The 17,115-nt window shown below is 38.2% G+C and overlaps 1 protein-coding gene across 1 annotated transcript in view; it reads right to left on the minus strand.

Annotated features, from left to right (window-relative positions):
• The window catches only part of ntng1b (netrin g1b), a 34,799-nt gene extending 17,948 nt beyond the window's left edge, over nucleotides 1–16,851 (minus strand). The window contains exons 1-2 of the mRNA XM_030774717.1: nucleotides 16,606–16,851; nucleotides 1,690–2,333 (exon numbers count right to left, since the gene is read on the minus strand). Coding sequence (XP_030630577.1) covers nucleotides 1,690–2,333; nucleotides 16,606–16,851 — 890 coding nt within the window. The remainder of the gene's footprint in view (nucleotides 1–1,689; nucleotides 2,334–16,605) is intronic.
• Between the last annotated feature and the right edge of the window lie 264 nt (nucleotides 16,852–17,115).

A 17,115-nucleotide genomic window follows, 5' to 3' on the forward strand; every position in this document is an offset into this window, starting at 1 on the left:
ACCATTGCATTTCAATGCAAGTGATGACATTTTGCATTTGTGTTACAGGACTGTATTTTATTATGTCTGTCTGTGAATTTTAACCTGAAGACAATAAAAATCATTTTTGAGCTTTTGTGACTTTTCTGCCTTGGTAGGGCCCTGTCACATGCCATAAGAATTTCTAAGATTATTATTTTTCAGCTGCTCTCAACATCTCATAGTTGATGGCTTTTGGCTGATGACACTACAATAATATTACACAAGATTTCTGAGCTATCTGCGTCACTTTTGCAAATATTATGATAACGATGATGATGATGATGATGATAGGATAAATGTAAAAATTTTAGCAAAACTCAAGGCTTCCAAGTCTTTAAGTGTCCGTAATGTAGTCAAAGCTGTATATATTATATTGGTCTATGTTGATACAGTTGTGGCACTGGATTCTCAAAAGTCTACAGCACCAGCTATTAGCCTACATGTTGTGAAGGAGGCGTATTAAGGTATTAATTTTGGAGGCGCATTATAACCATTCTGTAGGTGTAACCATTCATTTGATTACTCCAGGGCATCTTTCAACTATGCCCACTAATGTGAGCCAGCATGCGTACTGTAGTTCAATGCTTCTGCTGAAGCTGGGTCACAAGAGGCATAGTCTTCTGTTGCCTGAACATGTTCAGTGCTGTTTGCTGTATATAAGAGAACATTGGTAGACTATACTGTGAGTTCTAAGGATAAGTATCCCTTTAGTTCTTTTAAATCAGGGTGATTCAGCACCCACTATTCCCATCACATAATACTGACTGACATATCCACGTTCAAGCTAGAAGATCAAAAAACCATCCATTATCTTCTACCACCTATTTAGTCATATGCTTTTTAGAATTTCAGAACCCACCTGTCCCCCACTGCCTAACCTCCCTTTCTGTACATAAAAAACCCCCAAAAAACTTGTCTTGTATCTGTGTCTGTCATTCACTGTCAAAGTATTCCAGGGGCGCAATACGAAGGGTAAATTAACGCACAGTCCTATTGTGATCTCTGCTTATGAGGTAATAGGATCTGACTGATGCACTTATTGTAAGTCGCTTTGGCTAAAAGCGTCTGCCAAATACCAAATTGTAAAATTGTAGAATTTGAAAATGTTTTAACACATCTTTCATATTGTTACTGTTTAGATACACATAATGCATAATACATAAATGATTCATTAAATATGCAAAGTCATACTGATAGTCTCCCAGGAGCCTGAATTGTCTCTTTGGCTCAGCATGTCCCCAGTGGTTATTATTTAATCAACAGTAAATGCTCTTAATTAGTAGATTAGTCTCCTTCCAATTAGCTGTCCCCTAATTGCTCTAATCTACTTCTGCAGTCCTCTGCATTCTAATGTGAATCTTTAGCTTAGACTCACTGAGGACCGATCTGACGTGTTATAATGAACAAAGTTATCCTCACATAAACCAACTGTTACGAGCCACTCTGGTCCAATTTGTGAAACAGCTGTTGTGTTTCCATTTCTATTGTGCAGTCATTTGGCTCTGGATATTTTAAGTCAATGGGCCTTTTTTTTCTCTCTGAGGCTGAATGGGACCTTTGAGAAAATGCCTGACTTATTTCTGTTTTATTCTCTGAAGGCTGAATTCATTTAGAAAAACACAGACCTCATAAATTAGCTGAATTTCTGCCAAACAAAACTTAACTTACCTGCCCTGCACTTTGATGTCAGAGATGGCGTAAAAATATCTGGAAAGGTTGTTCTCATCCACCATGGTTGCACCTGTTGCAGGTCGTAGCAGTCTGATACGGAGGTCCGTGATGGTGAAGAAATCTCTCAGATTCTTGGTGGTGTCCAGCTGACCATACAGTGAAGCCATATTGTGCAGACGTGGCCCAGCAAACAAGGCAAAACGATCTTTGATTTCAAAACGTACGGTCTTGTCATACTTCCAAACATAGCCCCTGGAGTAGTCTTCTGTACAGATGATATCTAATAGGGTGCGTTGGGTGAGCTCGTGAACCGCCTTTGGCTCCATAGTAAAGGCATCGAGACAGTCTGTAGCATAGAACTGGTATGGCTGCCATGTGCGACCATAGTCCAACGACTTCTCCAGCACCATTTGTTCTGGTCGTCCAGATTCAAAGGTCAGGACAATATCATCTGTTAACTCAATGGTTTTGTTCCAGGACAGGGTGATGTTGACCTGTAGAGGTTTTGGGTATTTCTTCCAGGATGTTGACTGCCAGAATGTTGTTGGGTTTCGACCTTCCGAATCAAACATTAGCTCAGGGGGGTGGGCAAGCTCCTCTGTGGAGGCGTCACATTCATTGTTGCACATGTATGGATTCTCCTGGAAAACCAAGCGAGAGGAAAAAAGAAGTGAAGTAACGGGACCTTCTAAAGTCACTTTTTTTCATTTTACAGACTTTCCTTTCCTAATGTTTAATACCATGTGTAGTGCAATGGCATTAATATTTAATACAGTTAATCTGTAACAAATAAATTTCACAAGATACTGATGACCAGACTTTCTTCCTTTCACCACAGTGACATTGACTTCCATTAGTTCCCTAAATGGGGCAATTTACCTGTAATTGTTGTGGTCTTTGGTTTAGTTCCTATTAAGTTCCTATTGCTTGTATGTTGATCAGCTTGTCTCACCAGTTTAAATTTAAAGCTCAGTTGTTAGCAACTCAGTCGCTGCCACCCAAATTGCAAATGTAATTGATATTCTTGCTTGTCCTCCAGTTGGGGTGGGAACGGAATCCTGATGAGTGGTTCTGGAGAAACACGCAGGGCTACATGCATTTTTCATGGACCCGTGTCTGCCCTGCACCACTGAGCTTGCCATAGCACTGTGTGTCAGATGAGCTTTTTCCATGACATTCAATTCACCTCTGAGCCATGGAGACAGATGACAATCAGCAATGAGCTCTGAATTAATGTCCATTAATTAAAGTCATAGATACATTTTGTTTTTTACCAGTCGTAAATCTTAAACCAGAAATCTTTCCATAACACATTACCATATGTTACTATTACAATCCATTTTATTCTATTCTATTCTATTCTATTCTATTCTATTCTATTCTATTCTATTCTATTCTGCACCAAATTTCAATTTTAGAAAATTACTATACTTTAAGAAAGCTTAAAAACCAACAAAATAGCACTAGTTCCCTTAGTAATAAACTTACTATTGTGACAGGATTAAAACCTGTTATCTAGCTTGACAACAGTTTAGGGCATGTGTAATGGTCTCTCAAGGAACATTCAAGACAGCAATCTCTGAGAAATCCCTGTAAGATTGAACTTGGTTACATAGTTGCCTAGTTTAAATTGGTTAAATTGATTTAATAAGAAGAGAGGAGAGACTTGGTAACCCCATGGTGTGAGTGTGTGTGTATGTGTGTGTGTGTGTGTGCGTGTGTGTGTTTTGTAGGGAGTGTTAACCACTAATGAACCTCTGTGAGAATGAAAGGCAACTGTTTGGTCTTCTAAAGACTTTTACACCACAAATCACACTGTCGACCTCTATTTATTGCAAGCCTCTTATTAATTTAGCTGGGTGGCGCAGCATGGTTCAGAGACAACTCAACATCTCATATGTCAGTGACTTTGAGTTTCTTTATTTGAACTGAACATTCAGATGAAGACATTCACCTTCTTAAGTTCCTAAATCAGGAAAATGGAACTTAAGAATTACTGATAAAAAAAAACATGGAGACATAAAATCAACTGCGAAATGGCGCAGCTGAACATATTTTTTATGGAGTAAACAAATGATTAGACTTTCCATTTATTTTAAAACTGAGGCAGAGTTGTTACTGAATTACCAGCACACCTTCATGTTTATGTCAATAAGTGCTAATCATTGTCACTTGCACTTGTGACATATATCGGCATTGATTTCTGTTGGAGGGAATGCCAAGCTTAAACATCCCTATTAAGAAATGCCCCAGTGATTTGATGCTAACAGAAAGGACTGGACCTTATATTGGATTCTTCAGCAGCTGTTATTTGGCAACAAAGAGCTGCTTTATGATAATCAATACCTTCACAGCTCTGCAACCTGATGAGCAGAATGGCCAACACTGTGTTCGCTATCGACAATATCAGCAATAAATAAGAACTATATCTCATAGAACTGATTGTCCAGTTATGGGAATAGCAACCTCACTTCAGCAATTTTGCTGCAACATGTCATGGGGCAAGTTCTAGAATCAGACAGGAAGGTGAAATGACAGTCTTTTTAGGAAAGAAATTTGACCTGTTAAACAACTTTGTAACAAACAGCAGTGAAATGGAATCTTGGACTCATACCGGCCTGAAAAGAATTAAGACATTCATGTAATGTAAGGATATTTGCCCAGAAAGGAAATTCAGATCCTTGATTCAGAATTAAGCCTCAGAAGTTTTGAAAGACTGCTCTGTGGTTCACAAATTCAACATTATTTCTTAGAGGGAAACTGGAGGGAAATTAAAAATGAGGGAGAAGGGGAAAATTGGCAAAATTAAAGTCTTTGGCACAGGCAGTATTGTCTGGGGATTATTTTTTATATCTATAACCAGTGAAAAGTGAATTGCTGTCCCCTTCAAAACAACAAACAATACCAGACAGTAAAAAACACAGAGAATGAGACGTTGGAACATTACTGCGGCAGTCTAAATGGATATACAGTAGAATGGAATGGTGTGGTGTTCATTAGAATTATATTTGTAAGAATGTTTCGGGTAACGAGTTACAAAGTAACGTGTTACTGTAATTATATTACTTTCCTCCATAATGAAGTAAAGCATCACAGTTCAAATGTCAGTAATCAGATTACAGTTACTGGATTATTAAAATGTCCTTTCCTGCATTAAACACACCTTTTCAAAACAATGTTTTTCGTGTTGAATATTTAAATTTAACATAACACGGATAGTTTGAGTCCTGGGTGCAAATTGGTCAATACAGTGTTCCAGCCATGTTATAATATGATTATAGAAGCAGCTATGATGCAACACACACCTGTTCACCTTAATTGTGTATCTATAATATGACTACCCACTCTAACTAAGGAGAGACTTGACAGTAGTTCCTGTGAACTGGGACAAGACAGACAACTGGTTAGTTAGCTTGCTATTGCATTGAAAATAAAGTATTTTCATGAGGTAAACTGGGGGATTTGTAGTTTTAGAGACTAACTCAAAAGTAATGAGTAGTGTAATTACTTTTCATAAGGAATAACGAGTAAAGTAATCCCATTACAATTGAAAGAAATTGGTAATTTATAACTAATTACTTTTTTTGAGTAACTATCCCAACACTAAGTCAGCCAAAGCTCCGAGAGTGTTTTGTAACAGTCCTGAAGATCCGGAATATGGACCAACTATGCACTATACACTAGCAGGACACATAGTTTAAAGGTAAAGTTTTCTGACGCTAACCCTTGGTGTTAAGCCACTGTTTTGTGTCAAAGAGGGAGAAACAGAGAGAGACAGCTTTTTGAGTAAAATAGCGTTCATCATACAATCAGTCGTCTGTGCTGATTACTGTATTTACTTGTCAGTTGCTTGTGCTAATTAGTATATGGAGTAATTTAAAGATGTTTCACACAATTTCTCTATATGACTCCAAGAGTTACATGATGAACAGTAGATGTCTTACTAATGACAGATAATGTCCCGTTTTTATTTTGGTTATCTGTGACGTATTGATTAGTATATCAACACATATTACCTTCATCCTTTAATTTTTTTTTTTGTCATTTTTCATGCGACTCATAATGAAACACTGTATTTTGTGTCAAGAAATTTAATTGGCATTAATGAAAACATATGAATCTACAAGAGGGTAGGTAAAAAAAAATATTTGCCAATTCAATAAGGAACTCGGTAAGGTCAAAGCAGGCTGGCAGATAGAGAGAGAGAGAGAGAGAGAGAGAGAGAGACAGACAGACAGGCAGACAGACAGACAGACTGACAGACAGACACACAAACACACACACACACACACACACACACACGCTGATACACATATGGGTGTGTGTAAATTAAATATATGTTAAGGTGAGTGACATAAGGCATATGAGACTGACAGATTAAGCCAGGAGATGATGTGGAACCTGACAGTGGATGTGGTTAGAGGACATAAATTTATTAGCCACTGTCAGGAGGACCTGATGTATGGGTGCAAGCAATTCAACAACTCAGTTTAGCTGACACATGTTTCACATGTGTAAACCAAATCACAAATCGAAACCCACAGACCTTACACACAGAATCACCATCAATATTCTTTACACTAAAGCTAACTTCCATAGCAAAACCTTGTCACGAATTCAGATATTAGTGTATACTGTGTATGAGCACTAGCGGTATTTTCATAGGACAGATTCCTGAAAACAGAAACACGTTTGTGAAGCAGACGTGTCTATCATCTCTGATTAACAAATTTCCTTTCTTTTCTCTTTTGATAGCATGAGGTTGGCAGTATTTTACGCATACATTTGCTGACCGAGGGTCTGTAAAATAAAACAGGACTTTGACAGCAAGTCGAGACCTTCTAAACATTTCACACTGAGCCTAAATAACAACAAGAAAATGTGTTTCTTCTCCTTCTACCTACATGGAAAGAGTAACTCATTCTCCTTCTCTTATCTCTCTAGGGAGCCTCTTTAAGGTGGAGCATTTATCAGTCAGTCTTTCTGAGATGTAATGGAATCTCTTTTCTCTGCTCTTTGTCAAAGTCTCATCCTAAGCTTCATCTACAGAAGGGAAGGTGTTAAACCTTGTATCAGAGAGGATCAGGACCATGTACCATGGTCAGTGCTCTGTAAAAACACAGCACCATAGATCATACGTCTGAGGCAGGGTACGTAAGAGAGCGACTAAAGTCTTAGCTAGATTTGGCCCCTTCGGGCTATGAGGAGAAGAGAATCTTATAAGGAAGCTATTTTTGCAGAGATGTTGAGCCATTTTTGGACCGGAGGGGCATGATAACAGAGAGGGCCTGAGAAGAGGGACACTGAGATATTGTGGGTGTCGGCGATTTGACAGAAACTCAATAGTGCTTTAATGGTACGTAGGCACAGAGGTGCTTTACTGCAGTGCAGGGGCTTACCCCTTTGACCTCGAAAGAAATGAGGTAGGACAGTGTCGTGCACTTAAAAACTATCCAAGGCCCTTCACACACAAGCCTGTGATTTGTGGTTAGGAACCAAAGACTCACTAATGGTACACGTGGGAAACTCGCGTAATGCCTGTAAAGAGACGCTACAATGTGATCGTGTGCAGAGAAGGCGCTAAGCTAAGCAACATGGACAGTTTGAGGGATCCGTGCTATCAGGTCACTGAAAACACTCAGCATGAAAGGAAAAGAAAACCCCCAAATCATCTCATTACCTGACTTACTTATGCATGACACAGTTTTATACGTTCAATTGTATTTCTCCACTTGGTCCCTCAAGACATTCGGCTTCTCTCTTTCTTTCTTTCTTTCTCTCTTTCTTTCTTTCTTTGAGATGACCGAGGGCTTGCTTATTTTAAACCATATTCCCTGGTTGACAAGTGGTAAAGACTACTGACATTTCATATACAATACAAGTCTTGCATAAATAGCAGTATGTTATACAGAATGCTCTGTTGATTGACAATTAATGTACAATGCTGATCTAATAACCTTCAGCACTGTCATTAATGTTCTCTAAAATAGTTTTATGGTTATTAAAGAACACCAAGATTTGTTATGACCAACTACCATAGGCTCTGAACATACAATTTACTTACAAAGCTTCACATTACCTGTGTTCTGTATCTTTTACTAGTGTGATGTGCCAAAGCACAGTGCATCAGGGCCTGAGTGAAACTTCTAAATTTTTTTTTTGTTGTTGTTGTCTGTGAGCTGAATCCTAAATCTGTCTTATCCACAATGAACCCCAGTGGTGCTTCTCCTGTCAGAAAACAGCAGATTCAATTTTAAATGATACATATGTCACAATAGGATGTTTTATAATGAGATTATTTAACGATTGTGTAATAATTAGAAATTAAAATTTCAAGCTAATAAACAATTTAATAAAACTTGTTTTTAATATCATTTTCATTCTTTAATTTTCTAAATTGTATTCTGTAAAAGAATGTATTCATGTCTATAAAATCTGAGAAAGCACTTGGTTGTGGTTGTGACAGATTTTTCCATTAAATATCAATCATTAAATTCATAACTATTGCAAATCACCACACTCTGTACACATTTGAATACATATCCCCTTCTCCCTCATGCACACACACACACACACACGAACACACACACACGAACACACACACACACACACACACACACACCCCTCTTATGAATGTTTTCACTTTGTTACATGACAGGCAATATGCCCTTCGGTATAAAGACCTTGAGAAACAGGCCCTTTGAGAAATGTACGATGAGCCTTAGCTTTGAAGTGCACTCCGAGGCAAATCAAGTGCAACATGTTATATTGGCGTGGCTTAATTGGGATTCACAGAGCAGACGCAGACATAGAGAACTCCACGTTAATTAACAACTGGCCTCATTATCTATCCCATGTGGTTCTGTCCAGCTGGGGTAAATTTAACACCGCTTCATTATCCAGAAGGGTGGAAGAGGGCGGAAGCTCTGAGGTGTCAGGATTCAATCAACAACTCACACCACCAATGTAGCATGTCCTGTCTCTCTCTCTCTCTCTCTCTGTTTTTCTCTCTCTCTCTCTTTCTCCCTCTCCCGCTCTCCCTCTCTCTCTATCCCCCTCTCTCTCTCTCTCTCTCTCACTCTCTGTCTCTGCCTCTTTGCTTCACTGTTTTTTCCTCACAGCTTTTAACTACTATTGCAGTAGTACAGTCTCTATTATACTGAGTGTCTATGTCATGTAAACTCATTATAAATATTTGAGTGTTGTAATAATGACTGCATTATGCTTTTTGTCTGAAAACCAAACCATAGAATGTTATTTTCATTACGATTTTACAGTTTGAGCTAACGGAAATAACTGAAAGGGGAAGAAAAGTGGTTTAGCACTAATGTCTGTTGATTTTTCATTTGACTGAAAGATAAACAGAACAAGCTAGATTATTGAATCATAAGCCATAAACACAGTAAAACAGCTCCTTAAGCAAATACGTCAATAAAAATTTAACTGGTGACAGATGACCGATCATTTAGAGCTTTTTAAAAGAAAAAGTTACAGTAGGCCTGTGCTTGATTACTGCTTTGTTCAAGGATTATCCACATAAAATTTACAAGGACAACGAATGAACTGGCCCTGTAATCAACTCTTCTGTAATTGGACATAAGTAAAAGATGGATTGAAGTATTTTGACTCTGATGAATTTGAGGGCTTTCATCACTGAAACTAAATGGAATAATCAAATCATTTAATTACAAGCGCTTTTCAACATCATTTTCACATCAAATCACTGTCTATTTCATTCAAGGAGCACTTACAGTAAGCACAAGCCTGTCAATATGTCAGGTTCAAAATGATTAAAAATAGGAATTAGACCATTCTCCAGTGTCAGCTGTGTTTCCCAACATTCACCAAGTAATGCCCTCAACAAACTGACAGAAGAAAAACATTCCTCTTGTAAACAACTAAGCTAAGCTTCGGCCAATAAGAACTTCTTTAAGCATTTTGAGCAAATACAGACTCTTAGCTACAGCCCTTGCTTCAGAGAACTCATAATCATGGTGCATACTGCCTAAATAACAACTGTAGCAAGAACTAAATAAAAAATAAATTATAGTGCTTTGTATTTACACGGGTGACAGGTCTTCATAGAGTAAAGTCTCAGCTTTTTGTTTTCAGTAAACATGTTCTGCTAAATTGTTGGCATGAGCTGCAAGATTTCAGTCTATTTTGAAACACTCTTCTCCTCAGATGAATGGAGTCTGCCAACATGATGACTGAACTGGTAGGGTTTGTAAGCGGCTGAAAACAGCTGCCCACTCACTCAGCTTCCAAACTCGCTCTTGGCAACGCCAGCAACCATCAGCCTCACAAACGCCTGGAGCTCCTCGCCTCAGGTGCCATTAAACACCATCAACATTAGAGCGCTGACACAAAATCCCCAGAGGGAACCAATCTAACATGGGCCAGTAAATTTCTCAGTGGGGGGTTTTAGTAGGACTGCCTCTCAAAAGTGGCTAAAAGAGGAAGCTCATAGGCCAGTGTAAAGGTCAAAATGAATAGATTTACTAATGATCCAAGAAGAGTCAACATCATCCAAAGTACTAAATGGATACTAATGAAGAAAGAAAAAAATGTTTCAAATGCCTGTACTTAAGTACTCATTGACTCTTTAGCCATTGTTCTGTATTGACATTATTTCAACAAACAAAATATGAATGAACATCAATAACTTCAGGCAGCCATGATTTTATATTTTACGACCCCCACACCATCGAAGTACCTCATACTTTTTTCCTCTTGGGTTTAGCCCTGGGTCTGTATTTCATATTGCTGTGAGAGACAAAACAATCTCTCTGCTCTTTTCTGGGCCCTGTTCTCATCTCCCTTGGCCTACTCAGAGCTACATCTGACATGACCTCATCAGGTCATACCTCCCAGACAGCACAAAATGCTCTAAGGAGGATGGGAAATAATTCACACTGCCGGCCAACACACCAGACACAGAGAGGAATCCTGCCTGTCTGGAGCAGCTACTGGCAGGCAGCGTGCACATGACTGCCAAAAGCCCTTACTTTCATTAATTTATTGGGTGAATCTTGGCTCTATGTTGGATTCTGGGTTAGTAAAACACAATGAAGAACAGGTACTTCCAAGAAATTTAATACACACACACACACACTGCACACACATATGGTGTGTTTTAATTATATGCCTATGTGAGACAGTATTTTTTAAATGCTAATCTTTAAGTGCTCAATCAAAAGTTAACTTGAGAGCCTGGCCGAGTTATCATGGGAGTCATTGAAGCGGACTCCCCCTTTATCGCGTGAGTCATTTAACTAGACTTTATTACTTCTTATTTAGAAAATCCAGGTGTGACTGTATGTTCTACATATTGAGGAGCTTGCAAAACAAAACAAGAATCTTCCTTAAACACACATGCCTTCATTCTGAGCACATCCTGACTGAATGACTGGACCCTGCTGCTGAACCCATCACTCTCTTTCATGCATGTTTGCATTATTCATTTTTCTGTGTATTTGCATTCACTAGGAAATTAACTTCCCAGAGTCTTCAAAGAATAACGCCTTTGAACACTGTTAATTATCAAGACCACTATTATAGGAAAAGGAGAACAAAGTTTGTGAAATACTGAGGGGATATTGCATACACACATAAACGTAAGACACTGAAATCAGTTTTGGAAAAAGAGAGCAGTCAAATAAGAGACTGAGCCAGGTGGCTAGTCTCAGATGATACAGGTCTTCATTCTGTACCCAGGTATCAAACTCTTTTAGGGTTAGTCTAAAGGGAGCTTGATTTAAATGGAAAAAAAGCATAGAGATTATGTTTGAAAATCAAAGCAAGCCCAAACTGTCTGTAAGGATTTCTAAAACGATATAATGATATCCTGCAAAATTTTAGATGTCCTTAAGTCTAAACAGGCAGTAGTCAGCTGTACACATATACAGTCCTGATTGGGTGAATCACTAAACAATGAGCTCTATTAATAGACCTCCTCATCATAACCAACAAAAGATAATTTGGCTGCATCTTGTGTCAATATTTTGTTGATCTCATAACAGCTTAGAGAGCCTGCTTATCCTGGCCTTTTCGCCTAAGCTGCTTGGGTAATGCTTGGCGTTCTAGTGCCTGTGTTGGCTTTCATACGTTCGTTGGGAGCAGGACAGAGTTCAACAGAATTACAGTAATCTAGTGACTCAGAGCACACCACAGACAGACACATCATTGGCCATTGTGTTCAGAGTGCTCATCAGCTATGAGACTGTCAAGCCTGAAGAAGCCTTGATCCTACCATTTGTTGACTCTTAAAATAAGATGAACAGTAGCTTGAGTATTAATTGAATGACTGTAATTTTTTGTAAATCGTTAATTTGTAGGAAAGGACGAGTTTAATGAGAGCTACTATGTTATGACAACGTTTCTGACATCCATTAACTTCCTTAAAGTCTCCTGAGGACACCCTAAGGTTATTTCAAGATATTCTAGAAGGTTCCACAGCATTTAAAAAACAGTGCAGCAAAGAGAGGATAATGACGTCACATATTCTGCAGACTCATAATAATATTTTTCTGTGTGCTCCTTAGATTTTTTGACAATTCTTCTTTTTTTTTTTATCATGTTACTGTCAGTTTCCTTTGATTTCCCCTAATCATTTTCTTGAGGATGCTCTGTGGCCATTTCTTTTCCTACCTCTGCAGCTGCAGACTTGTAGCATTCTGCTCATTTTCACAGCCACAGGACTGCTCAGAGGAACTCTCAGCAGTGTGTATGTGTGACTGTGTGTGTGTGTGTGTGTGTGTGTGTGTGTCTAAGCATTGTGCCAAATACCCTTGTGGGGTCCTGCCACTGCCTCAGTGTCGGCCGACCACTGAAGTCTTAGACTGGTACTGTGGACTATAATAAATGAGCTGTGGTGAATGTTATCTCTTAGAATAGTGTGACACAAGCAGACAAATCACATCACATACAGACATGTAATCTGCACACCAAACCCACCCCACCTTGTACTTCTGATTAGTGTCATGCAGAAGAGACACTTTACATGACACAAATCAGTCTGAAATTAATGGAAAAACTGTAATAATGACCTTTTTTTCTGAATTCATATTTGAGCACAGGTCTATTTCTTTTTTCACACACCCAGCAACAGACACTGAGGGATTATACCACCATAACGGTTATTTTCAGGAACCTCCTGATTTTTTTTTTATTTTGAGGTTTTCAGGGGTCTAAGGGGTTAATTAGGTAGTAGTTAGGTATGGTGTCCATTTCACACCATGACTGTGAAGTAGTTTTGGTGTTAGGTATCTGATGGAATCAAATCTACCACCCCTATTTGGAAGCTCTGCATTGTATCTATGAAAACATGAAATACACAGTTAGCTACATGAGATTTCAAAAATACAGTGTCTGTAATGTGTTTCTTTCGACCCACTTTAAGATCTGTAATTGTTCAATAAAGCCCTTCTGGAACATCCCTGTACTAATGACCTCCATGTCTAAACTATTAGAATGCCTGTAAAGGAACAGTTTGTCTTAGTTAATAAGATTAATGTACAGGCTTCAGATCATTTTCTTAATTGTAGGATATGAATCTGAAATCATAATAGCATTCCAAAAGCAAACAAATGATCTTACCTAATGGTTCTTTACAGCTGTTTGCTTTGCTGGTGCCATAAAATGAATTATTTTATATGGCTGACTTACGTAGTAGCGTTGTGTTTTGATGATTTTGCAACCAATATGTTTGAGAGAGGTTACAGCGAACTAGAGGAGAAAAAACTCATCTACATGTTTTTGGACAACCTCCCCTGACTCTGTAGCTAAAAATAATATCAGGGTTAACTCCCTGCTGTAAAAAAAAGCTGTCCTACACATTCCATCTTCTGCTCCTGTGTGTTTGTGGAGCGTTGGCTCCCACCTCTGTGGAAGTGATAAATGAGTGTGAGGGATGAGATATCCCGAAACATAACACTCATGCTTATTGTGCAACTGTGGTCCTTATTACTCTCCAGTTCAGAATGCTCCACGATACAAAATGCAAAGAATCTTTAAGATTAAAAATATCTATAGGCATACTATATGTTACGACTGAACTGTACTTTATGTCATTGGTTTAAGCGACACAAATAATGTAACACATAATTAATCACATAAAAGAGCAACGGCGGCTTACGCTGGAGAACTCATCAACTTTGCAAGTGCTGCAGTCCATGCAATGATCCTCTCTTTTATCCTAAATATTCATATGATGTATTTTTGCAAATTAGTCAGTCCCTCCCCGGAGAACACAGGGGAACTGAAGCACAGTTCATAGACCAGTAATTAGTTTGTCTGGTTCTTTTCCAAATGTGCTGTATTAGTCATTTAGCAATAATAATGTAACAAAGTGAATCCACAGAGGGTGGGGAAAAAAAAAAAAACCCTAAGACCATACAGGCTACTATCTGTTGATTTCATATGATGTCATTTGTGTGTACTGGAGAAGCATTTGAAGGTGTCTTTCTCCAAGAACCTCTTTAAAAAACATCCTAGAGTTATGTAGAATTCTAAAATAAAATTAAGTCAAAAAGTTCAAATTAAAGTAAAAAATTCCTGTCAAGCATGTACATGTGAGCATGTTCTGACGGTCTTAAGAAATTCCTCAGGAAATGCCATCTTCAATAAAACAGATAATGAGAGAAATTTCCCCACAGACAAACTTAATATATTCCGGATAAATTATACAAACGATAAGCATAGTTCAGTTAATTATATCAGAGACGGTTTAGTGGCATATTACAAGATCCTTGCAGTTAAATAATGGCCAAAGGGTAAGCTGGTTGTGTAATGTTATATGTAAATATATTGCTCCAAAACTGTTTATTTATGTAGCCCTTTGGGCTATGATCAGATGTAGAAACATCTGCATGTTCGCAAAGCAGTGTCCTATCAGATGCATTATCTTGCAATCATTCTGCCGAATGTGCAAATGGCCTGAAATTCTGTAAACATGTGCAGACTTTATGGTCAGATCATGTTAAGTCATTAGCCAACATTTTTTCAGTGTTTACTAATTCCACTCACAGTCCCCAAACATAGTGGACATAAGGCTATATGAGTGTTTTATTTATTTGTTTACCTTACTCCATCACATGAGGCAAATACTCATAAAATTTTGATAGGATCTTAAATGAACCATCTGCTGTTTCTTTTTCCATAATCACATCTTATCACCTCCAGTGTTCATGCATGTTTTTTTAATCAGTAACACCCATTTGATTAGACTGGACTTAAATCACTGTATAAACTGGACATATAATTCATCCTATCAGATTATGAAACAAAGAGCAAAAATTGTTTTTCAGTCAGGTATTTGAATAAAAAAAAAGGAAGAAAAAAATGTATATACAAGCTTACCATGAGTCACAGTATCCTCACTGCTGTGTCAAATTATAACAAAATTTCTTTGTAAGTTAGTCAGTGGATGCCATTTTTATTTTTTTCATGTACTTACTTATCACATATAGTGACTCATTACAATAATGATGAATGTTGCTTGGTATATAACTATGCTGCCTCAGTTAGCTCAAATTGAAAAAAAAAAGAAAAAAAAAGAAAAGAAAATCATTTTCAGTTTTTTACTTCGTGGAATAAACTTGTATGCTAATGTAAAAACTCTCATTTTCCGTGCTCTGGATATAGCAGTTTATCACAGGTTGACACCATTTCTTGGATGCAAGTTTGAATAATGTACTCTATGAATAAAACACATTACCTGCAAATATATTAAATAATTCAGTTTTTCCACATATCAGGCAGTCTGTCACTCTATATTTTTAGCACATTATAGCCCAGTATCAGTCTCTCTCTCTCTCTCTCTCTCTCTCTCTCTCTCTCTCAATCTGATCATTCTTTTTATTCCACTTTCGTCTGTCCTGGAATTTTGCTGTTTATCTAAAAGGCTATTGGAAATGTGAGAGAATGGAATTTAGAATACCTGCACACACAGATGGAATGAAGTGGTCAGCTCTACGCTGATTATCTCTGGTATTTAGCAGTGTTTTTCCAGATGTTCATATCTATTAAAGTATTGATTTAAATTTATTTATGGCATAAAATGATGCTACAACAGTTTACTTTACCGTTTGTTCTTTGGTGTTTGTTGTTGGTCACACGGTGGTTCTGTTTTAGTTACACAAAGCAACTATGAATTCTACGAAGGATAACCATTATATCTAACTTCAGTGTTTCATTATCTTCAACTGCTCTTTCGGTAAGCTTATCACACATTCAGGGAAAACAAAACAGTGTTTGTAAAAAAGACAGTCAAAATGAATTACAATGCCGTCGAAGAGAGGGTGAAAGTAAGTGCACTCACACTTAGTTAGGCAGTCTTTTTCCATTTTCACACCCTACACCCATGAGAACGTGTGCCAGTTTCTCAGCTTTCCATCATGGAGGGATGTGAAGGGAATGGATCAGTGTGAAGAACACAGGACTCCCTAAATGTCTTCCTTTACAGGGTTTTGTTGTTATTGTTGTTGTTGTTGTTGTTGTTGTTGGAGGGGAGGGGGGCACAAGTGGAGATGGGTGGAGGGTACTCACACCCTCCGTGAGAAAACAAAGAAGCAGAGCAACAACTAAATGTGCTCCATTTGTGAGGCATGAACATTTTCACATCTCAGGATGTGCGTAATACAAATATTTGCTGCGTGAAGCATGAAGATTTTCATATCTCAGGATGTACTTAATACAAATATTTGCTGTGTGAGGCATGAACATTTTCACATCTCAGGATGTGCGTAATACAAATATTTACTGTGTGAAGCATGAACGTTTTCACATCTCAGGATGTACGTAATACAAATATTTGCTGATACGAATGAATGGTGGAAACACTGATTTTTTTTGTTTCTTAGTACAAATACACAAAATATTTCAGAAGAGAACGGGAAGTAGTCTCAGACTTACCAGCGCACAGTACATCTCTGGAGGATCGCCACAGGTGATGTTTGGAGGGTCTAGGGTCACTCTCAGGTATTTGGTCATATCTGTGGCTTCAGGCTGACAGGCCATATAGTGCCATGTTAGACCATCCTCTGTGTAGACCTGGGATTTACACACGTCGTAGTGTCCCCACGAAGCTGGGTAGTGTAGCATAGCATGACACAGACCCAACCACAAAGCCTGCAGTGTCATCAGCGCCAGCCAATGCATTGCTGAGTCTTTTTGTAAACCTTTGCTAATTGGATACTGAAAAAAAAAGAAAAAAGCTCACAGAGTATTGAAACAGTGGCTCTGGTGAACCGGGGAACTTCAGTGGAGCAGAGAGTGAGGGATCAGGGTTGGCATTCCAGCTTTGCAGTGGATGGCTTTAGGCCGATCTGACTTCATTCATTTATTTTTTTGATCTAGTTTGTCTGCTTAATAAGAATGAAGTGTTTCAGTAGGCGAAGGTCCCGGTAAGTGCTGGTCATTAGT

The sequence above is a fragment of the Chanos chanos genome, chromosome 5 (genome assembly GCF_902362185.1).
Source record: "Chanos chanos chromosome 5, fChaCha1.1, whole genome shotgun sequence".
Lineage (NCBI taxonomy): Eukaryota > Metazoa > Chordata > Actinopteri > Gonorynchiformes > Chanidae > Chanos > Chanos chanos.